The 24502-nt window shown below is 32.0% G+C and overlaps 1 protein-coding gene across 1 annotated transcript; it reads right to left on the reverse strand.

Annotated features, from left to right (window-relative positions):
• Positions 1-2089: 2089 nt before the first annotated feature.
• LOC114733629 (receptor-like protein EIX2) lies at positions 2090-15842 on the reverse strand. Its single transcript, XM_028921123.1, has 2 exons — positions 12784-15842; positions 2090-2162 (listed from the first exon to the last, which is right to left on the reverse strand). The coding sequence occupies exons 1-2, from the start codon at positions 15840-15842 to the stop codon at positions 2090-2092; spliced, it is 3132 nt and encodes a 1043-aa protein (XP_028776956.1).
• Positions 15843-24502: the final 8660 nt, after the last annotated feature.

Below are 24502 nucleotides of genomic sequence, written 5' to 3' on the forward strand. Positions count from 1 at the left end.
TGATGTGGCGATCGACGGTGATGATGTGGCCAACAGCGATGACATGGCGGCCGGCAGCGATGACGTGGCATTGGTGAAGCCAATTCTTCTTAGGCATTACTTTCAGCGACGACAAAAAAGTTGCCGTTGAAAACACTTTCAGCGGTGACAAGAATGTCACCGCCAAAAGTGTCTTTCAGCGGCGACAAATGTCGCCACCGAAACTTCTAAAAGTCGCCGTTGAAAGTATCTTTCAGCGGCAACCTTTTTAGTCGCCACTGAAAGTTTTCAACCATGACTGCTACGGCAATGACTTTTCAGCGGCGACTTTTATACTTTCAGTGAAAAGGTCAATTTTTTTGTAGTGCAGGTTGCCGCTCAACAACACCATTGCCGTCACATTTGTGAGCACAAGTTGTCAGCGAATTGCGCCGGCAGTGGGAGGACAAGGGAGATGGTGGCTCGACAACCTAAAGGGAAGAGACAAAGGTTAAAAATGAAAATACTGATATGGAATTAGAAATGTTGGGGTCCCAACATGGAAATCCTTTCCATATGTTTTGATGGATATGGAAATGGATTTTTTTTTCAAATTCCATGCTACCAAATATACTCAAAGCATGGAATTGGGTTCCATTTCCATTTCCATATGCTCATAACCCAAAAATTCTACCATGTAGATACATAATAACAAACAAAAGAAATTATAAATTAGGCACACATATATAGACGTACCATCTATCTTTTTCATCATTAGCACCAAATATGACATTATAATTTATAATAGCTATATGCAAAAAGCCCGTTCAAGTGGCATTTGTTGATGATTTTCAAATGTTGATTTGTGAAAGAATTTGTGAACTTGCCTTTGAAAGCCTGAATTACATTTGTGAAATGTTTGTGAATTGAATCTGAAATGGTTTTGGAAATATGAGTTGTAAATAATAACAAAGGGAAAACTGTTTTTGGGTGAATGTCACCAAGGGGCGCACGTGTTTATGGGATGCATTTAATAGGATTATTTTATAATACAAATGATTAAAGAGTACTTTAAGAAAACCAACACATATTTTATATAAATAATTAACCAAATTAATTTTTTTAATTTCTGTAAATTAGTTGTCTAATTCTTAAATTTAAAACAGAAGAGTATATAACAATAATGGGGATTGGGTTGATTACCCGATTCAATAAGCCGGCTCAATTTTCAGCAGCTCATTGGGCATAAAATTTGCGCATATTTAGGATTTGAAATTGAAACCTAAGTAGCATTGCCAAATTCCTCTAATGAGTACGCTGTTACTAGTAAAATACAGAGAGTACCCGGCAACTCATTTTCCACACCAACAGTGTACAATTAACTATCATAAAGTAGAACAAGAAACTTCATTACTACAATTTTTCCAAAATGTGCTGTTAAGCCACAAGGAAAATTCTAAACTAAGTAGCGGATGATCTTCTGATAAATCTACATTCGAAGGTACGTTGAATCGGAATAAGAAAGAATAACAGACATAAACCTAACCTATTTTGAACTCACAAGAATAAAGGTAGATTTCTTTCCTTTTTCTCTTTATTTCAAGGAAGAATTGAATGACACGCACATTGGAAATGGAACCTCGTTCGAAATTAGAATGCAGAATCATAAGGTTGCACCCTTCATTGTTAGATTCCCCAAAATCTTCAGTACAAAACAACCTTGAACCAACCAACATCAATGAAGTCATATGAGATTATGAGGATCAAACCAACCTCAAACCAGCAAACTTGTCTGCAGAGATCCCATATTCCCATGCCTATGTATTGACCATCAAAATCTTCAATTGATTATAAATGTCAAATATGAGATCTGGCTCTTTAACTTGCTCTGCAAAATTACTGCACAAGTAAAATAGAGAAAAGGATTTTTTTTTTTTTTTTCAACAGCACAACAGCAGTTGAACATCAAGCAACTAAAAACATTTGATGGATGACTGCACACGTCAGGCTTATAAAAGGAAGTGGCTAACGCAATCATCCTTCTCTTAGAAATGAAAACCATACATAAAAACCACTGATGTTGAAAAATAGAAAGGGGAAAAGGTGAGAGATCAATACATATGTTCGCGAGCTACATTGCATTTGTAGCACGTAGCAATAGATTCTGGCCAACCAACAGCACCACATACATCACACGGTTCAACCTGCAATGGAAACAAACACGACAACTTTTTGAAAATCAATTGTACAGAGAAGCCCAGTCTTCTTGATCCCTCCTTTTGAACAAGTAAAATTTCCTTCTGGAGAAAAATACAGTGGGATTAGGACTTTCTCTTACACTGAGCGTATCGTCTTGTTGCTCCAATTTCATGACTGTTTAAGGCCTCTTACTGTGATTTCTGGGCTGCTTCGTCTGCAAGGATGAGAAAGCAAAGGGAGAAAATCATGGTGATTATTATGTCTCCTTACTGTGGCTTTCAAATCCGTTGGCTATACAAAGAGGATGTTTGACAAAGACAGATAAGATAGAAGATCAATTCAAGATTATATCCACGTATAGCAGAAGTAGACCAAGCGCATTCACAACATAGTCATCCACCATCTTAAGGCATTTTAAACTAGCTGATATATAAGTAATGACTGTAAATGTTTTCAGCATCACTCTAAATTCTGTGGCTGTATTTGGAATCAGTCCTTAGTTCATCCTTTATCTCAAGTTTTAACAAGCACAACCTGAAAAATGGTTTTGAAACCCACAAGTGCCCCAGGTCACCAAATAAAAACTAAGAATCTGGAAAGTCAATGTCTTTCTTCTATGAGTGAAAATAGAACTGATCGTAGCAGCAATGGGGGGAAAAAACAATTATTATTCAGTCCTCAAACAAATGTTTGCATCTCAGAGAGAATGAGAGAGTGAAACGAAAAAAACCAAAAACGTGCATGAATCGTCGAGGGAAACCTTGAATGTTGAAATCGGAACCAGAAGGCAACCCAAGACCGTTACATGCATTTTACTCTTACCTCGTTTCATCTGAACTTCTCACTGTTTTCGCCCTCTAACGCTTTTCGTCTTCTCCCTGTTGCGTCTTCACTCGAGCATTTTTTTTTTTCCTTTGCTTTTTTTTTCCTTTAAATATTGCAGGGAAAAGTCGAACAGGCCACTACCTTTCCCGCCTTTCTTCACCCAGGCCGAAACGAAACAGTCGCAGGGAACAAGATGAACCGGGTAAAAGAATCGATTTCTTAAAAACATGAAAGAGCCAGATTGACTTCTCACAGTGTAACTTGAAAGCCGAATTTGACGCGCCGCTTGAAAACCCAAGGATGGGTGCTTCACTTCACTGCCTCATTTTCTTTCTTTTTCTTCCGTTCCATTATTTATCACTGAATCCAAATTTTAGAACCTGTTTGGAGTGACTCAACTACAAGGTAAATATTTATGGGAAAATGAAAACAAATACCACCTGAATTTCAAAAGACAAATAAGGCACCTGAATAAGCAAAATGACGTATAGGGGACTGGGTACCAATCTGGAATTCAAATTTTTGGCCAAAAGACCGAAATGCCCTATCTGAAAGTGAGAGAAAGGAGAGAGGAAGACGCTGATGAAATACGGGAAGAAGGAAAGAAGAATGTTAGAAATGCTATTATCTTACTCCTCCGCATCACCGTTCTGTAGAGATTGTTGATTTGGTGGGTTTTGGTTGTGGGAAAGAAGATTTGTAGTAAGAGAGGGAGTGAACCTGTGGGAAAGAAGTTGATGGCGGGATTTGGATTATTCATTTTTGTGGCTGCTTCATGGTGAAATAGGAACAGGATTATTACATTTGAGGGTTTATATTTAGTATTCGATGAATGATGAAGCAAAAATCAGAAAACAATGGCAAGCAATTACGTAATGTAACTGCTATCATATGCCTGCTGGTTTGTGGTAAATCTCATTACGTGAATGGTAAATTTTATTATACATGTAGTTAATTATGAAAGTTAATACATTGCCCTGTCTGAAAGAACTTGTACTCCCTGAGATTGTCGTCGTCGAAGAGGTCGCTGAAGTAACATCAACTGTAATACACAAGTAGGAAGCTTAAATATTGTTCTTCATAGAGTATTTTCGATGGGTTCCCACAGCTTAAAATGTTATTGCTTAGCATTCCTCTTTTTGGTTCTGTCTCTGTTCTTCGCATAAAACCATTTTCAGAGAATGTGAAGCTGTCTGGTTTTCTAGTATTATTAAATCATTTGTCCTGAATTTTACAAAACACATATTGTGATTTACAACTTTTGTAGTGAAAGTGACTACTTTGTTAATGGGTTTTACAACCTGTTTTCAGGAGATAAACAACTTGTTTGTAAAAACTAATAAAATTCCACGCTAAATTTGATAAAACGTATAGTGGGATTTACAACTTCCGTAGTAAAAATGACCACTTATTCAATGGGTTTTGCATCTTGTTTTCAGGGGATGTGCAACTTGTTTCTAAAAACTAATAAAATTTCATACTAAATTTGACAAAACACATAGTGAGATTTACAACTTTCGTAGTGAAAATGATCACTTCTTCACTGGGTTTTATAACATGTTTTCAAGGGATTGGCAACTTGTTTCTAAAAACCAATAAAATTTCATGCTGAATTTTACAAAACATATAGTGATATTTATAACTTTTGTAATGAAAATTACCACTTCTTAAATGGGTTTTGCAACCTCTTTTCAAGGGATGAGCAACTTGTTTCTAAAATTAATAAAATTTCACGCTGAATTTTACAAAACACACCGTGAGATTTACAACTTTTATAGTGAAAATGACCACTTCTTAAATGGCTTTTGCAACCAGTTTTCAAGGGATGGGCAACTTGTTTCTAAAACCTAATAAAATTTCATGTTGAATTTTACAAAACATATACTGGGATTTACAACTTTTGTAGGAAAAGTGACCACTTTGTTAATAGGTTTTGCAACATATTTTTGGAGGATGAGTAACTTACTTTTCACCACCAATAAAATTTCACACTGAATTTTACAAAACACATAATGTGATTCACAACTTTTTTAGTGAAAGTGACTACTTTTTCAATGGGTTTTGTAAACCTGTTTTCACCGGAAAGGCAACTTATAAGCATAAATAAATCATTCAGTGAACGTGCACCTGAAGTACGTCACAATAAACATTGAACTATTAACTTTCATAATTAACTACATGTATAATAAAATTTACCATTCACGTAATGGGATTTACCAAAAACCAACAGGCATATGACAGCAGTTACATTACGTAATTGCTTGCTCTTGTTTTCTGATTTCTACTTCATCATTCACCGAATACTAAATATAAACCCTTAAATGCAATAATCATGTTCCTATTTCACCATGAAGCAGCCACAAAAATGAATAATCCAAATCCCGCCATCAACTTCTTTCCCACAGGCTCACTCCCTCTCTTACTACAAGTCCTTTTTCCCACAACCAAAACCCACCAAATCAACAATCTCTACAGAATGGTGATGCGAACGAGTAAGATAATAGCATTTCCAACATTCTTCTTTCCTTTTTCCCGTATTTCATCAGCGTCTTCCTCTCTCCTTTCTCTTACTTTCAGACAAGGTATTTCGGTCTTTTGGCCAAAAATCTGAATTCCAGATTGGTACCCAATCCCCTATATGTCGTTTTGCTTATTCAGGTGTCTTATTTGTCTTTTTGAAATTCAGGTGGTATTTTATTGTCATTTTCCCAATATTTATTCCTATAATTATTATAAAATTTAAATAATAAATTCACGGATAATAAATAAAATTAGTTAAAATAATAAAAAGATTAAAAATATATTTTTTTAAATATACCCTTATAATAAATAAAAAATGATAAGAAAAAGAATGTGTAGGAAAATATAACAATAGAAATGTCACCCAAAAAAATGTGACAATAGAAAAATAATTAAAGATGACATTAAAAAATAGGCATTAAATGTTAAGACAAAACCCAATTGAAGCTCATAAAATGAACCACACTTCTTTTTAAATTTAAAAGTTATAAACAAAATTAAAGGGAGTACTATTAGAAGTGAAAGTGCTTACAAGCATTTACAAATCATGGATACAAACAAGCCCTCAATTATTCATATTTAACATTTTATAAAACTATTATTTTGTTTTTATATAAAAAAATATAAATAAATTGAAATTATTAAAATTTAAGCTGAATAATTTACTACTTTATGAAGTATTATAATTTTCATTCAATAATAATGGAGAAAAATTAAGGGGGGAAAGAGGAGGACAGGCGGGAAAAAAAAATCCCTCCGTCCCTTTTTATAAGTAAAATTAAAACTCATCACATAGATCAAAATGTTAATTAAAATTAGTTAAAGATAATAAATATGTAGAAATTAGAAGTTCTTTCTAAAATACCCTTATTTATGAAAAAAAGAGAGTATAAGAGAGAGTAAGAAAATTATTATAACAAAGAGAATTATGAAAGAAAAAGAATGTGTGGTAGAGAGATAATGGTTTGGGAAATAAAATAATAAATATATTGAATATTAAAAAAATTAATTAATGAGAATAAAATAGAAAATTCATTATAAAAATTTAAAACAACTTATAAACGTTGCTTATCTTTATAAACAAAAGTAGATGAAAGTTGTTGTTTGGGAGTAACTCATTTCCGCTTGGAGACGCGCAACTTGCTTCACGGTTTGATTTCCGATGCATCGGAAATTTTCACACTAATAAAAGCCAGTGAGCCACGGTGCTTCATTCACTCTCCTGCTTTATTCCCTAAGCTGGCGACTACGGCCTAATCATATTTAACCATGCCTTATAATTTTTTAAAATAATATTATATAGTATTTTTTCGAATGAAATATCATTTTTATTAAATTACCAGATAAGCAAAAATAACATTAGGAGGAGACCAGTAAAAAGATTTTGCCTTGTTTGAACTTTAATTTTAACCTTCCCTCCCCCATTATTTTTCCTCTTTTACTGTTTAGGACTTATTTGTAGTGATTTATAAATAGTTTACAAGTAGTTTTTTAACTATAATTTACAAAATGCAAGATAAATATCTGAGTGAAATTTTGTCTCAACTTATATAAGTATACTTATTGATCATGAATCTAACAAGCTTAGCATTTGCCCTTTTATGTCTTCGCTCTTTAACTTTATTTTTATTATGACAAGAACAAATAGTGTTCTGAGGTAGCAAGACACCGGAGAAATTTCAGTGTTTACAATTTGGAGATGGAAGAAGAGAAGAAAGGTGATGAAGCAACTATGGCTAGCAATCTCATCTAAAGCAAGACATGTTATTTTAGATTCGAAATGCACCAATACAAAAGGCTTTTTATACAAGTTAAAAATGAGTACTACCCCGTCCCTTATTATAAGATTCTTTTAACTAAATTATGCGGTTTAAGAAAACAACTAAAATTAGTTAAAAACAATTAATATGTAGTAAATGTAGTTTTTTTCCAAATATACATAGGCGGGACGAGTCATTGTTATGAAGACGCATAAGAATTTTCTTTGAAACAACTTGGTAGTGTTAGAGAATAAAAAATAAAAATATGTGATATTTTTGTAAGTTAAGGGAATGAATGAAAAGCAAAATTAAAATTAAAAGACTACAGTGAAACATGAGTTAAAAGGTAGGGGCAGAATAGAAATAGAGTTAGCAGACAAAAATATAACGTTTCATAAATTTGAAGCATCAAATTCGAAGAAAATAAAATTAAGGGATTGAAGTGAGAATTTTGGCAAAGTTAAGAGACCAAAAGTATATTTAGTTAATTTTCCTGTAATGTTACAGACTCACTGTAATAGGATTATGCTCATAAATAACATGTTAAAACTTAGTAGCAACATCGTAACTATAATACTAACAAGGGATTTAAATACTATAAATCTTTCCCTTGACAAGCTTCTCGTATTGTAATATCCGGCATAAGTATATTGAGCATGAGCAACCAAAATGTACATGGACTACGCTTAGAGTTGAAGAGCGAAAGTTCATACAAGCATGTCTCAGAAATGCATGTGAGATTGGGGTTTTTTCTTACACTGTGGATGCTGCCTTGTTGCCCCAGGTTCATGATTGTTTACGGCTTCTTCCTAAGATTTCTGGGCTTCTTCTTCTTCTGCAAGGATGAGAAGGCCAAAGGGGAAGATCATGTTACTTTCAGATTCGCCAGTTATTCAAAGAGAGAGGTGGTTTGAAGGCTTAAAACATACAAGATCAATTTCAAAACTGTATTACGTATATATAGCAGAAGCAGACCAAGCTCATTGGCAATATCGTCATCAATCATCTGAGGTATTTTAAATTTTCGAGCATCGCTAAAAATTCCGAAGCTATATTTGAAATTAGTCCCATCCTTTACCTTAACAGGGACAACCTTGGATAAACCACAGAGGATAAACTTTGGAAAAAAAAAAAAAGGGTTCTGAAACTCAGAAAGTGCAGTAGTTCGATCACCAAATAGAAACTAAGAATCTGAGAAATAGAACTGATCGTTGCAACAATGACAAAAAATATTATTATGTGCATGAATCGTCAAACGAAACCTTGAACATTGAATATTATTCTACTTTTACCTCGTTTGGTTTCAACTTCTCACTTACATTGTTCGTCTTCTTCCTGCTGCGTCTTCTTCACTGGAGCTTTCTTCTTTACATTGCCATGAACAGTCCAACAGGCCACTGCCTTCCTCCCCGTGATGTTTACTTAAAACGAAATAAAATTTTTCTATCACTACTCTGGTAATTCCTCATCTTTTCTGTCCTTTTTAAAGTCTTCACCTTTTTGTCAATCTTCTTTTATGCCAACATCAATTTTTTTTAGTATAAGACTTGATCTACCTTAATTTTGCTAAAATTACAAAAACCTTCCAAATATTTTCACAACCTTAATTTTAATAAATTTCTTAACATTTCTAATAATATTTTGGTAAGATCTCTAAATGTGGATACCTCTCCTAACAAAGATTTAAACCTTAGTTTGTATTGGTCCTTAAATTTTGTTTTAACTGGGTTTTTTTTCCCCCTCCCGGTGATAAATGGTGTGCATTCAAATGCCACTTGAATTTACTGTTAAGTAGCATCATTAGATAGCAAACACATGTAACTTTAAACATATAAAAAAATTAAGAACTTTATGAGATGCAATATAAATTCATGCATTATTTTGATAAAATGTCAGTTCAGAAATTAATTGAACTTTTTAATAAGAGATAAAAATAATGAAGTTGACTATAATATGTTAAATACAAAAACAATGATTTTAAGTCAATAAATTAATTTAAACGTTCAAATATATATTTTTTATCTAAATGAGATTAAAAATGGCGCCAAAAAAATGATGGAAAAGATCAATTTACTTAACGAATGAATGAATAAATAGAGGGATGTTATTTAAAATACACACCTCACTTGCCACTGAGTGAGGTTAGATATATTTTGAATTTATTTTTAAATCCAAATTGAAATTTAACTTTTCGTACATTCACTTGAAGGTGCCTCTCTCTCTCTCTCTATATATATATATATATATATTAATATTACCTATTCGTTCAAATTATAAAAAATAAGCTGAAAGTTAGTAGATTGACCACCTATGCCCAACGTCCTAATATGCAAGGGATTGAGTAAAAAATGAGTCCAAAATTCAAGCACTGCGTAGCACCAACCAACTGAGTTATAATTGAGGTAAAACGCACCCAACCCAATAAGAATCAGTCACAAGTCCAAAATGATCACTTGGGAATACCTTGAATTACTCTTAAATAAGAGTGAGTCAAAAGTTGAAAAATTAAAATATTAATTTTCTCATACTTCAAATTAATGAAAATAATTGAAAGGAATTGTAAAATTAATCTTCACGTATAATATATTCTTGATATGTACCTTTTAACTAAGGTGTTTATATTTTCTTGTGCACGGGTGATAAATCTTATAGTTTCTACCTTTGCAATTTATTCAAGTTTTAATAAATAAAATTTACTCAATAAATGTTCATAAATATTAGAAGTGTAATTGATTCTCAAATAAATAAATAAAAGTTTGCACATTCTTTCTTAGAACAAACTCTTTCAAACTTCATGAAAAATGAGTGAATATAAAGTAGTACAAAATTTTCTGGTGCCCCTTTGATCATAACTACAAATGATTTCTCTTCACCTGACGTTTTGGTTGGATCCAGAGAATTTCTCCGAACGCGTTTTGGGCTTTATAGGATTTCCCACTGACAAATTATTCAAATCTTATCGAATAAAATTATTTAATAATTTTTTTATTATTTAATGTCACATGATTAAAATTTTGAGAAAGTGGAAACGTAGTTGGCTTACTGGCTAACTTTTTCCACCTATGGTAGACACATTGATTAACTATATTTTCATGGAAAAATGAGTCAACTACACAAAACTTGTTGAGGCTTCTTGGTCCATCCTCTCTTATTTTTCAAAGGTCTTTTCAATATAAGGGAAAACTTTTCCACATTAGAAAAACAAAAGTTTCCTCATCCCATAATGTTTTCACTATAGGTTAGCAAGGAAACCCAAACCGATTCAACCGGTGCAACCAAAAATCAGCAAATCGACCAAGTAATCAGTCCTGTTGAGCATGTAGATTGAAGTTAAATTGATCCGAGAGGGTGACCTAGTATAAACCTGACCAAATCAGGAGCAACCCAGTTAACCAGCCTACTTTGGTGGGTTAACTTGGTTGCTCTCTTTTCTTTAAATTAAAAAAAGCTATTTTGAACTAAAAACTTTTTTTCAATAAGCTATTGATAACCATTAGTTTAGTAATTAATAGATTGTAGGCAGGAATATTTTATTATCATATGTCTATTTTGATATTTTGCCAGGATTAATCTATAGTGATCTTGTTAATATGATACTATGATGTTAATTTGTCAAAAGAATTGTAAAGAATGTCAGAAAAAAATTATAAGTATGTGATTGTTTTGTTTGTAATTCAAGGCAATGAACTAATATTTAGTTCTTAGATGGTAGGATAAAAACTTAAATTATTTTTTTAATTTTTTATTTCTCACTAGTTTGATCCTGATTTAACTCACTGATCCTTGACCCATTGCCTAAATTAGTCCGGTTTTCATTACTTTGATTTTCACTTGAAATAAAACAAAAATATATATAAGTTTTATTTTTATTTACAACTAAAATACTTTAAAAAACTTCACAGCAATAACTTTAAAAGAATAATATTTCTAAATATAGTCAGAAAAATATTTTTACATATATACTTTGCTGTTCTTCTTCTTTTTTTGGCCAAATATAATTTCTACTGATAAATGCTTGATAATCCATTAGTTGTGTTAGATATAATTATTATAACTAAAAGCAAAATACTATTCAACTGACACAACAAGAATCATGAATTTTGTTCTCCATCCCTCTGAGCCCAAATGCCTTTTCAATTTACGAGCAACTGTTTCCACATAAGAAAAGTAAAAAATTCCTCACCGTGATGTTGTTTCGAATAAAATAAAATTTTTCTATCGCTACTTTGGTAATTCCTCGTCTCTTCTGTCCTTTTTAAACTCTTCACCTTTGTAAATCTTCTTTTATACCAACATTAATTTTTTTTAGTATAAGACTTGATCTACCTTAATTTTGCTAAAATTACAAAACCTTCTAGATATTTGCCGAACCTTAATTTTAATAAATTTCTTAACGTTTCTAATAATATTTTGATAACAATTTTAAAATATTTGTTTTAGGTGCATGTATTCTCTTATTAGAAGCAATTTTTTTAGCCATTGTAGAACACTAAATGTAGATACCTCTCCTAACAAAGATTTAAACTTTGGTTTGCCATATTAGTTCTTAAATTTCGTTTCGATTGTGGTGTTTTTTTTTTTTTGGTTGCCGCTGATAAGTGGTGTACATTCATATGCCATTTGAATTTACCGTTCAAGTAGCATCATTAGATAGCAAACATATGTACACTTTAAACATATTAAAAAAAATTAAGAACTTTATGAGATGCAATATAAATTCATGCATTATTTTGATAAAATGTCAGTTCAGAAATTAATTGAAGTTTTCAATAAAATTAAGAAATAAAAATAATGAAGTTGACTATAACATGTTAAATGTAAAAACCATAATTTTAATTAATTTAAAATTTCAAATAAATATTTTTTATCCAAATGATATTAAAAAAAGCGTTAAAATAATTATGGAAAAGATCAACTTAGTTAACAAACGAATGAATAAATAGAAGTATGTAATTTAAAATACAGACCTCACTTGCCACCAAGTGAGGTTCGATATGTTTTGAATTTCTTTTTAAATCCTAATTGAAATTTAATTTTTTTGCTTGCGAAGGTGCTTCTATATAAATATACATATATATATAACCTTTTCATTCAAATTATAAAAAATAAACTGAAAGTTAGTAGATTGACCACCTATGCCCAACGTCCTAATATGCCTTATGTTGATTTTTTAACTTATTTTTTTATTTTACTTTATTTATTTTTTTTTTTTTGCAAAAGCTATTATTGTCAACTATAACTTTGGCCAAGAAGCAACGAACAAATTGGGGACCCTTTCTTCAATATAGCAATACATTATCAAACATATATATATAGTACACATTCTTGCTAGAAAGCATATTCCTAACATGGCTTATATTATTCAAAAGCCCAAGTGATTAACAATAAATAGAAGCAACAACATACAAAATGCTTGTAATAAGCCATAACTACCATCACACAACTCTTTTTTCCCCCTTCTCACCACCAACAATATCGAAGTTTGTACCACATGCAGTCTATGAACCGAAAGTAACTATACCTCCAGGATCTACTGTAGAGCAAGGGACCAACAACTAACCAAAATCCTAAAACATATCCCAGAGACATGCTCACATAAAACCAATTGACCCCATTTCTCTTACCTTCTTTGTCATCATGGCGGTTGGGGATATTTTGCAAATCATCGCAATTCTTTGGTAATGGAGGACCACATAGATCGTTGTCCACAAAACTTGATGCTTCAAAGGTTTGCAATTGAGTGCCTGTTGGAATTTTTCCTGTCAAATTGTTGGATGACAAGTTCAACTTGCTCAAGAAATTCAAATTGGACATGCTTGATGGGATTTCACCATAAAGCTGATTTTCTGAGAGATCCATTGACTCCAACCATTCCATGTTTCCAATATTTTGAGGAATCTTACCACTCAAAAGATTGTTTGACAAGTTCAAGAAATGCAACCCCTTAAGAGATGTAATTTCACTTGGTATCTCCCCGCATAATTTATTACCAGAGAGATCTATGCTTGTGACGAGGCCCAAGAAAGTATATACATAATATGTTCCTTTCAGCTCTAGAAGCACATTAGTTATATGTAGAGAAGTTCCATTGCTATAGATGTTTGACTCTAGAGTGGTATTCTGTACTAGCATAACACTCAATTGATTGATGCATTTTGGTATTTGTCCCGTCAAGTCATTTTGTGCAAGATCCAAGATATGTAGCGAATTCAAATAGCATATTTGATTGGGAATCTTACCATTGAATTGGTTTGATCTGAGGAGAAAGATCTTCAAATTTAAGAGAATGTCTCCAACCCATGGTAGAATGATTCCTGAAAATTGATTCTCTCTAAGATCCAAAAATAACAATTTAGTACTATTCTTGAAACAAACAGGAAAATTTCCTGAAAGAGAGTTGTTACGGAGTTGCAATGAGTAGAGCCAAGGTAAGGATCCCAAGGATGTGGGCAACTTCCCATTGAAATGGTTATTATCAAACTTGACGATCATTAGATTATTTGACCACATCTTCCAACAATCAGGTATTTCACCTGACAAATTATTTGATGTTAAATCGAGATATTCTAACATCATTGGCTCTCCCTTTTCCTGACATGAGAAGGAGGCTATGGATCCAGAAAACCAATTATTTGAGAGGTCTAAGTATCCCACAATTGGTGATATGTGTGGTAAAGCACCACTTAAGCGATTTGAGCTTAAATCAATGGTTTCAACATTGATGGGATTCTTCAATGTATAAGAAAGCTCTCCATGGATATCATTGTTAGAGAAATCAAAATAAAAAGCATTGGGGAATGCACCCCACAGCCATGTGGGGATACAATCAGAGATGTTGGTGTAAGGTATGGACAACCCCTTAAGATCTTTCAGTGATAGGATCCATGATGGAAAGTGAGGACCTAAATGCCATAAGCCTATGTCCAAAAAGATCAACTTTTGAAAAGATGGCTTCCAATTGGGATCTACTTTTAAAGTAAGTTTGTTTCCTAATACGATGAACCAATTTAATTTAGCAAAATTGGCGAGGTGATCTTTATTTACAATTCCACAGAAAAGATTATCACTGATATCAAGATATTCTAATTCAGAAAGTGATTGCAAAACATCAAAAGGATTCCCATCAAATTTATTTCCCTGAACTCGCAGATATCTCAAAGAGGTAAGATTTCCTAAAGATATAGGAATTGCACCTTGAATAGAACTGTTAAAGATAGAAAGTCTATGGAGATTTTTGAAAATCCCAATCTGGGCTGTCAAATTACCGTAAACTTTTGAACCATCAATTGACAATACCTCGAGTGTGTGAGAAGCACAATTAGAGATTATTTCAATTAACCTAGAAACTTGTTGATTAAAGTTATTGTTAGAGAGATAAACACTTCTTAAGTTACAAAGATTGCTTAAAGAGTTTGGAAATGGCCCTTCCAACTGATTGAATGACAAAGCAAGAGTAACCATAGAAGTCAAGTTTCCAATTGCATTTGAAATTGTTCCATGCAAATTGTTCCAATAAAGAGTAAGAGACTTGAGATGGTTCAAACTATATAACCAATCAGGAATAGAAGAATTAAACAAATTGTTAGACAAATCAAGATCTTCAATGAGAGAGAGGTTATGAATACCATTTGGGATGAATCCTTGCAAATTATTGTTGCTTAATTTAAGAGAAACCAAATTCTTTAGCTGAAAAATCCACTTTGGAATGGAAGGAGGTCCAAAATCAAAAGAAAAGGAAAGGTCAAGGATTGTTAGAGATGAAAAGTTTATGGCAATGGCTGGATGGAAATTGTGACGAAGAGCACACTCTTGCAGATGTAACTCTGTTAACAAGGGAAGAGATTGCAAAACAAGCAACCAATCAAAGGCATTAGACATATTAACAAAACTCAATTGAAGATATTGGAGTAAAGAAAGAGATGATATCCATTGAAGATTTTCTTCATACATTGATATCCCATCCTCGTCATATTGATGATCACCAGAGAGATCAAGATAGAGTAGATTTGATAAATTACCAATTTGATGGGGAATCTTTCCAGTAAAATAATTATCTCCTCCAAGGTCAAGATGGAGCAAACCAGAGAGATTTCCTATTTGGTGAGGAATGCTTCCACTGAATCCCGCATAAGAGAGGTTCAAATATGTCAAGCTCTTCATTGAACAAAGGAAACTTGGAAACTGCATGCCTCCAAAATGGTTGCCGCTCAAATCCAAGTAACCTAGTTCTTTCAACTGAAGTATCGAAGGATGTATTTCACCCCCAAACCTTGATATCTCAGAAACATCATAACCCCCATACGAGTAAGTAATTGAAGTTGAGAGGTGAAGTTCAAGAATGTGACCTGTTTCATGATTGCAAGAAACTGATGTCCAGTTGCAGCAATTTGTGTTATCATCAGACCAAGTGGCAAGCCTGTTTGAAGGATCATGAAGATGTTGCTTGAAATTAAGCAGGACTTGTCGCTCACTAGGAATGCAAAGAACTTGATCAGATGCTTTGCATTTGCATAAGGGATTTAGTGATAAGGTGAGTGAGCAAATCAAAATGAAGACAATGGTATTTTCACATAGACCCATGATTAGTTTCTTTACTAGAGCTGGCTTACAACTCTACACAAAATTACTGGTATTTATAGTTTTAGTCTGTTAGAAAGTGGGGGTTTAAGCAAAACTTTTGGATAACAGTGAATGACTTCCTAGCAAAGCATTCATTTTATAGGCGGCTTGGTCAATACACGATGATAGTGAGATGTGAAACTTGAGACGATTATGTATGTAAACGGTATACACAATTCTTTATTATTTATGCAAAGTTATGGCCTAATAGGTCTCATAAATTCCTTAAAAAAATCATGGATTTAAGTAATTTTAATTGTTATATTCGTCTCCAAATATGACTGTAAAAGTTATAAAACGTTATTGCTATTATTAGCAAATCACGTACATACATATAAATTGATGAAAATAATTTAAAGGAATAGTATAACTAATCTTGGTATACAATATATTCTTACATATGTACTTTTTTTTATAAGTAAGGTGTTTATAACTTTTTATATACGTACGAGTGATAAATCTTGAAGAATCTGCCTTTGACAATTTAATTAAGTGTTGATAAATAAATTTTAATTGATAAATCTTCATAAATATTATAATTGATTCTAATTAAAAAAAATGTGTTCATATATTCTTTCTTATAATAAACTCTTTTTCAAATTTCATGAAAAATGAGTGAATATGCATGAAGTTTTCTATTGTCCCTTCCATGATAATTATAAATGACTCCCCTACCTAACTTGTTTGTTGGATCCAAAGAGTTTCTTATACAAGTGTTGGACTTCATAGAATTTCCTACAAACAAATTAGTCGGATTATCATGAATAAATTTACTCAATTAATATTTATATTTATAATGTTAGATGCATGGTTACAAATTCTGGAAAGTAAAAACATAGTTGGCAAACTTTTTTCACACGAGTTAACCATACAAAACTTGTGTAGAGGGTTCTTGACTTATTATTTCTTTTATTTTTCAAAGCTCTTTTCAAATTTAACGGAAAACTTTTTCACATTAAAAAAAATAAAAGTTTCCTCATCTCACAATATTTTCATCCCGAACAAACCAAAAATGCATGTATAATCTTTTTCCTTTTCAACTAATTAAAATATTTTAAAAACAACAACAGAAATAATTTTAAATGAATATTATGTTTAAATATAATCATAAGAATATTTATATATATAATGTCTTATATGAATGTCAGGCAAATTAAATAGAAATTTTCTTCTACTATCACTATACGATGGGACAAATCGATTAGGACAGAAGAAGAATCATGGAATTTTCTTCTCCACTTCTCTCTTGCCAAATTTCTTTTCCAATTATGAACAAATTTTCCACATAAGAAAAGTAAAAGATTCCTCACCCTAACGTTTACTTCAAATAGAATACAAAAATTTTTCTATCACTACTGTGACAATTGTTCATCTATTCTGTCCGTTTTAAAGTGGTCACCTTTTGTGAGTCTTCTTTAGTATTTGTTATCAAAAGATGTGTGACTATCAACATCAATTTTTTCAGTATAACACTTGATCTATCTCAGTTTTGCTAAAATTACAAAAACCTTTCAAATATTTTTGCAACCTTAATTTTAATATATATTTTTAACATTTTATAATAATGTTTTGGTAACAAATTTTAAAAATATTTTTCTTAATTGAAGTTTATGTTAAAAACGTTTATATGACTATCTAAAAGGCCAAATTGAGAATAACTCTCTCAAAGATGTTATTCTTTTTGTTCACATGAACTCAAATTAAATTCAACATCTCATATTTAAGCGTTCGAAACCTCTTTCACTCAGATGAATGCAGGTTGGTGTTTTATTCTCATAATCTAACAATCAACGCTTTCTTTGTCATCAATTTGATGAATCTTAGACGGAAAACAGCATAATATTTAAATAAATATTGTAGTAAACTCTCTTTCCTTTATAATTTTGGTCAGATGAGCACCCATCCAATGTTTATTTTCTTTTGGCTTTAGTTTTATTTTACATAGCATTTCCCAATTTTGCCGTAGTAAAAAAGAATAAAGGAAAATGTAAAGCCCCAATGAAAATGTGGGTACAGGACCTACAATGAAAAAATGGTTGATGAAGATAGAACCTGTAATAAAAAAGGTAGCACAAATTATTTTTTCTTTTTAGAAAAAGCCAAGTGTGCAGAAAAACTCATTAACTTTCACATAAAATGCACCAAGCATCATATGCTTTTTGGAGGTTCAAAAATGCATATAAAAATGCAAAATTAGAGTGAAAATGATACAACTACTAAAATAACATAAAATCCGTTTACTTTTTACAGTGGGACACATGCTATTTAAAAAATATAAAATGTAAATTTACAAAAATACTTATAACTTTCTCAAAGTGCGCCAAATATCATATGTTTTTCAAATGTGTAAAAATAAATTGTACTGATCAATATTAGTATGTTGATTTAGATCAAGTGCGCTAATCTACATAAATCTTTCCAAATCGTTGAAAAACTGAAAAAAAAAATCGCAAAAAATCCAGAAGCTTCAAATGGAGACAATAACATGAAGATAAGCCAATAGCTTCCTCTACTCTCTACCGTGTCCTTAAAGAGGAAAACACAGAGGGTGATAAGGTGACGGGCAGAGGCAAACATTCTTATTTTACAGTATGAGGCAGCAGCAGAAGAAGGGTGATGAAAGAAGGATGACGCAATAATGTTAGGAAATGGAGGGTGTCGGGTCCCACAAATTGCCAAACATGTTAAGTCGGCAGTCCAATAGTATGAGGAGCCATTTGACTTTAACCATGTACCGCCCTCACAAATCTCACCACTTTGACCGATCATCTTTCAGTCTACCTTGCTTGACTCACCAACCATCTTCAGCAGCAGTAGAGATGCATGAATCGACCCTGCCCATTGTCTGGCAACTTGCACCCACCTTCTCTGACAATCACAACCATTAAGAAACCCACATACTTATTTGCACCAATTACATTAACCAAATGTCTCGTTTCAACATTATAATCCTTGCCTCTCTTCCTTCACCCACATTTAACGACTCCAACAAGTCCTCTTCCACCGTAAATGCATTATCTCCTTCTCTGTTTATACCTTCCAAGACTAATCAAAAACTATATTTATTGCATATCAAACTCTTGTCTCCTGTTTATACTTACTACCTCTAGTTTTTTATATAAGAGTTAGTTTGACTTTTAATTTGGTCTTAAAAATAAGATCCCAATCTATTTTATCTCTCATATTTGATCTTTTTTTTTCAAAGTAGTCCTTGTAGTAATTGAAAATGTTAAGGATTTAATCGAATGGTAGTTTTAGCAAACACATATGATTAATATTGATATTTTAAGGAAGACAACACATATGTATTATAAATAACTTACTTAAGAAACTTTTTTAATTAATTCAAATTAATCAACTAGATCTTATATTAAGAATTGGAGGTTGTATTAATTATTATCTCTTTTGTTTTCTCCCTCTTCTTGCATTTCATCAACCTGCATATTGTCACTTTTCATAAATGCTCAAAAAAGATCTAAGTTGAGTTGGGCAGGCTACTCCATAGCCCAACAAAGGCCGAAAATGCACATAAAAATGCAAAATTAGAGTGAAAATGATACAACTACTAAAATAACATAAAGTTTGTTTACTTTTTATAGTGGGACACATGCTATTTAAAAAAATATAACGGGAAAACTTACAAAAATACTTATAAACTTTTTTTCAAAGTATGCCAAATATCATATGTTTTTTAAATGTGCAAAAATAAATTGCACATATCAATATTACTATGTTGATTTAGATCAAGTGCGCTGATGTAGACAAATCTTTCCAAGTCGTTGAAAAAACTAAAAAAAAGCATAAAAAATCCAGAAGCTTCAAATGGAGACAATAACTTGAAGATAAACCAATTGGATTGAACTTTTAATTTCAACCCCCTAGTCAAACGGCAATTTTAGAAGCATGGTTGCAAATTCTGGAAATTAGGGACATAGTCGGCAAACTTTTTCCACGTACCAGTGAACCATACGAAACTTGTGTGGAGGGTTTTCAACTCATTTCTCTTCTTTTCAAAAGGTCTTTTCGAATCAACAAAAAAAATTTTGACATTTAACAAATCAAAAGTTTCCTCATCTCACAATATTTTCACCCCAAATAAAACAAAAACGTATATATAATCCTTTTCATTTTCAACTGATTAAAATTTTTAAAAAAATAACAACAACAATATTTTTACATATAATCATAAGAACATTCTTATATATATAATGTGTTATATGACTCTCAGGCAAATTAAATGGAAATTTTCTTCTCCAATCACTGTACGATAGGACTAAATCAATCCGGACAGAACAAGAATCATGGAATTTTCTTCTCCACTCCTCTCTTGCCAAATTCCTTTCCCATTCCTCTCTCGCCAAATTCCTTTCCCATTTATGAACAAATTTTTCCACATAAGAAAAGCAAAAGATTCCTCACCGTAATGCTTACTTCAAATAAAATACAAAATTTTTCTATCACTGCTGTGACAATTGTTCATCCTTTCTATCTGTTTTAAAGTAGTCGCCTTTTGTGGTTCTTCTTTTGTACTTGTCATCAAATGATGTATGACTATCAACATCAGTTTTTTCAGTATAACACTTGATATACCTCATTTTTGCTAAAATTACAAAAAAGAAAACTTTCACATATTTTCACAGCCTTAATTTTAATCTATGTTTTAGCAACTTTTAATAATGTTTTGGTAAACAATTCTAAAAATATTTTTCTTAATTAAATTTTATGTTAAAAACGTTTAAAATGGTTGACTTTTTTCTTGCTATAGATAATTGATTTTTTTTCTATGAGTATTTAATAGGTCAAATTGAGAATAACTCTTCAAATGATGTTTTATACGAAACTTATGTGGAGGGTTTTTGACTCATTTCTCTTATTTTCAAAAGTTCTTTTCGAATCAACAGAAGAATTTTTTGACATTTAAAAAAATAACAGTTTCCTCATCTCACAATATTTTCACCCCAAATAAAACAAAAACGTATATATAATCCTTTTCATTTTCAACTGATTAAAATTTTTAAAAAAATAACAACAACAATATTTTTACATATAATCATAAGAACATTTTTATATATAATGTGTTATATGACTCTCAGGCAAATTAAATGGAAATTTTCTTCTCCAATCACTGTACGATAGGACTAAATCAATCCGGACAGAACAAGAATCATGGAATTTTCTTCTCCACTCCTCTCTTGCCAAATTCCTTTCCCATTTATGAACAAATTTTTCTACATAAGGAAAGCAAAAGATTTCTCACTGTAATGTTTACTTCAAATAAAATATAAAATTTTTCTATCACTGCTATGATAATCGTTCATCTTTTCTATCCATTTTAAAGTGGTCACATTTTGTAAATCTTCTTTCGTATTTGTCATCAAATGGTGTATGACTATCAACATCAATTTTTTCAATATAACACTTGATATACCTTAGTTTTGCTAAAATTACAAAAAAAACTTTCAAATATTTTCACAGCCTTAATTTTAATCTATGTTTTAGCAATTTTTACTAATGTTTTGGTAAAAAATTCTAAAAATATTTTTCTTAATTGAAGTTTATGTTAAAAACGTTCAAAATGATTAACTTTTTTCTTGCTATAGATAATTAATTTTTTATACGAGTATTTAATTGGCCAAATTGAGAATAACTCTTCAAATGATGTTTTTTTTTTGTTAGTAGTCACATTAATTCAAATGAAACTCTATTCCCTATGTTAATGCGGTCAATTTTTTTTTCACTAAAACTAGCACTGTAACCCCAACCCTAGTTGATGTTTAAAATGATAAGCTTATTCTCATAGTCTAATAATCAATGTTATCTATGTCTCCAATTTTGTAAATTTTAAACAAAAAAGCTGTTGGATATTATTAGTTTTGATGATGTCAAATATCAGAACAAAAAGTTTGCAATAAATGTTTATCTCATGTAGGGCTGACAAGTAACTCGCAACCTGATCGCCTTGCTCGCAACCAGTAAAGATTGGGCCTGTAATTTGAGCATGTCCGAAAAAGAAATAAACGGGTGAATTTCAATATTAAATGGCCCAGCTACAGGCATAGGAACAGGCTACCTGTACCCACCTATTTAGCTTTTTATTTAAATTAAAAAAATAAAAAAGATGGGAGACCTAGGATAGAAAGTGTCGCTCAACACACAGCCTTTAACACCCTCACTCAATGTCTTACCTTGGGCACTGCCTCCCAACTCTAACTCTCCACACTCTTGCCTTCTAGCTCGGTGTCTCACATCCACAGTCTCGTTGCTCGCTCAATTGATCACTTAGTCCCAGTACGGGAGTAGCAACATCTGACAATAACTCCTCTCATCACATCACCTCTCACTCTCAGTCTTGTTGGCATCTCATGTCCTCCCTGTTAGTCTCCTTGTCTCACCTTTGAAGAAGAAGATGATTATGATGATGATTCAATGAATAATCCTTTAGATTTTTATATTTGTGGTTGTCTTATTTTAAGCTTGAACATTAGAATGATGGTTTGTGATTTTGTGTACTATAGAGTATGGACTTTGATTAGTGATGGTTATTCTATTTTATGGTTTGATTTTTTGAAGTTTGAACTCTTAATTTGAAGAATGAAAGACCTTGGCTTGAAATTTGATTGGTTAATGGTTATAATATTATTAACATATTATGTTATGATTGATTAATGGTTTAATTAGTTATTTATTTACTACTTGCTTGAGTTACTTCTTGTCTTTAAGCTGAAAAGGTTTAGTAGGAATGAAAATATGAGATGATATTTCAATGTTTTCAAATTTAAATAGGTTTCAGAATTTCGTATCTTAAATGAGTTTCCTAGAACCCGTAAAAACCTGCCTAGTTAAAATAGCTGGTTTAACAACGAGCTTTAACGGGACATCTACGTGTATGGGCCAACCCATACCCATATAATCTTAAATGGGCAGGCCATGGATTAGGAGCCAGGTAGCCCAACCAGCCTGTTACTCTTCTCTAATCTCATGCTTTGACCAACTACCATACTTAATGTGGTTATCTTATGTAATTTGTTCAACAAAAGAAAGGAGTTATCATGAGATTGATTCAAAAGAAGAAGAATAGAGAGAGAAGAAATAAGAATTTGCAAGATTAAATGGGAATACCAAGATTTAAGTTCTCAGATTTGATATTGAAGGTTACTATGCTCAACAAGAAGTTGGAGTGGCCCGAATGAAATTTAAAGAAGCTCAATTGGAAATTATATCAATATAACTTGAGTCACCTTTTATCTAAGCTTGAATATAATCTTCAGAGATGATTTTCAAGTGTGTTTTTTGAGTTCATTATCGATAAACATATTTATCTATAACCTCTTCGAAAAATCAGCATGTTATGCTTTGTTCTTCATTCAGCTTTGACACATGTTCGGTTTTTCTACAATATCTCCTAAACTATTAATCATTTGAGGTGAAACTTGATTCATATAAAACTAGACTTAGTATAAGGTTCATGGACACCAAGATCAACTCCAATGAGTTTCATATGAAGGAGATATGCTACTGAGGTTTCATGCCTTGTCACTGACCTTCAGTCACTTTGATGAAGATAACTTTGAAACTACAATGCATTTTGCAGTAGGACTTGTTGTGTTGGAAAGTTGACTCAAAGAGCTTTCTGGTGACAGGTCCTTTGTAACATTTGGAGTTGAATTGAAAGATTTACAATCATTCAAAGTTGACCTTCATTTTTCCTACATCAAAATTTATCGATAAAATTATCAATAAGCTTTTCGACAATTCATTGTTTTTCAAGAGAAGAGTCATTTATCAATAAGTTTATTGATAACATAGTTTATCAATAATAACTTTGATAATTGTACTCAATTTTTGAAGTGTTTGATTATCTCTTTTAAAGCTAAATTTGCTTTTGGACACACACTAAAGGGGTTGAAAGAATGTATGTTTCACCTCCTGTTCATCGTCCTCATCAATCACTCATCATGATTGGCCACTTGCTCATCGCCTATCACCTTCGCTCTTCTAGCATTGTTAGGTACATTTCTCCTCCCTCTCTTCTCAATTTGAAAACTCATCTGGATAAGGGTGATTTTAGAAGGAGAACACTATTGATGCAATGCTCAAAAAGAACCTACAATTTTCAACCTGGCGATTTCAAAAGGAGAAGGGGGTAGGTAAAATATCGGGGTGAATAAAATAATAGAGAAGAAAAGGGGAGATGAGGATTAGGGATCAAGGATGGATTTGAAGAGAAGTCTGATTTTGAATTTCTTATGCCTTACATTTGTTTTTTTATAGTTGGTGTAAATGAAGCTTCAATCTGATATGATGATTTGTACTTGAAAGTATTAATTTCTATCTTTGCTTCTTCTTTCCTAAATGTTGTTTAAATGGGCTTTTTTTTTTTTTATGACACGTCCTAGTTTGTCCTAGTCTTGTCCCTGTCTCAATTGAGACTAGGAAACTTTCGAGATGGGATGGGATACAAGACAAAAATTTCATTTTATGAGAGTTTTCAAGATGGGACATGAGATGGGGGTATGTCAGTCCCATCCTGTCCCGTGAACACCCCTCACCATGCATTTAAGTTGCTTTTTTTATCAACACTTTTAACACCTTTTGATTCTGATCCTTATACTTTTAACAAG

This window comes from Neltuma alba, unplaced genomic scaffold (genome assembly GCF_004799145.2).
Source record: "Neltuma alba isolate B1F8T4 unplaced genomic scaffold, ASM479914v2 tig00013022_pilon, whole genome shotgun sequence".
Lineage (NCBI taxonomy): Eukaryota > Viridiplantae > Streptophyta > Magnoliopsida > Fabales > Fabaceae > Neltuma > Neltuma alba.

Coding starts and splice junctions, on each gene's coding strand:
- LOC114733629 (XM_028921123.1), bottom strand. CDS start 15,842: ATGGGTCTATGTGAAAATACCATTGTCTTCATTTTGATTTGCTCACTC. Junction 2,163..12,783: donor CTCTACAGTAGATCCTGGAG/GTATAGTTACTT, acceptor TTTCCATTGCAG/GTTGAACCGTGTGATGTATG.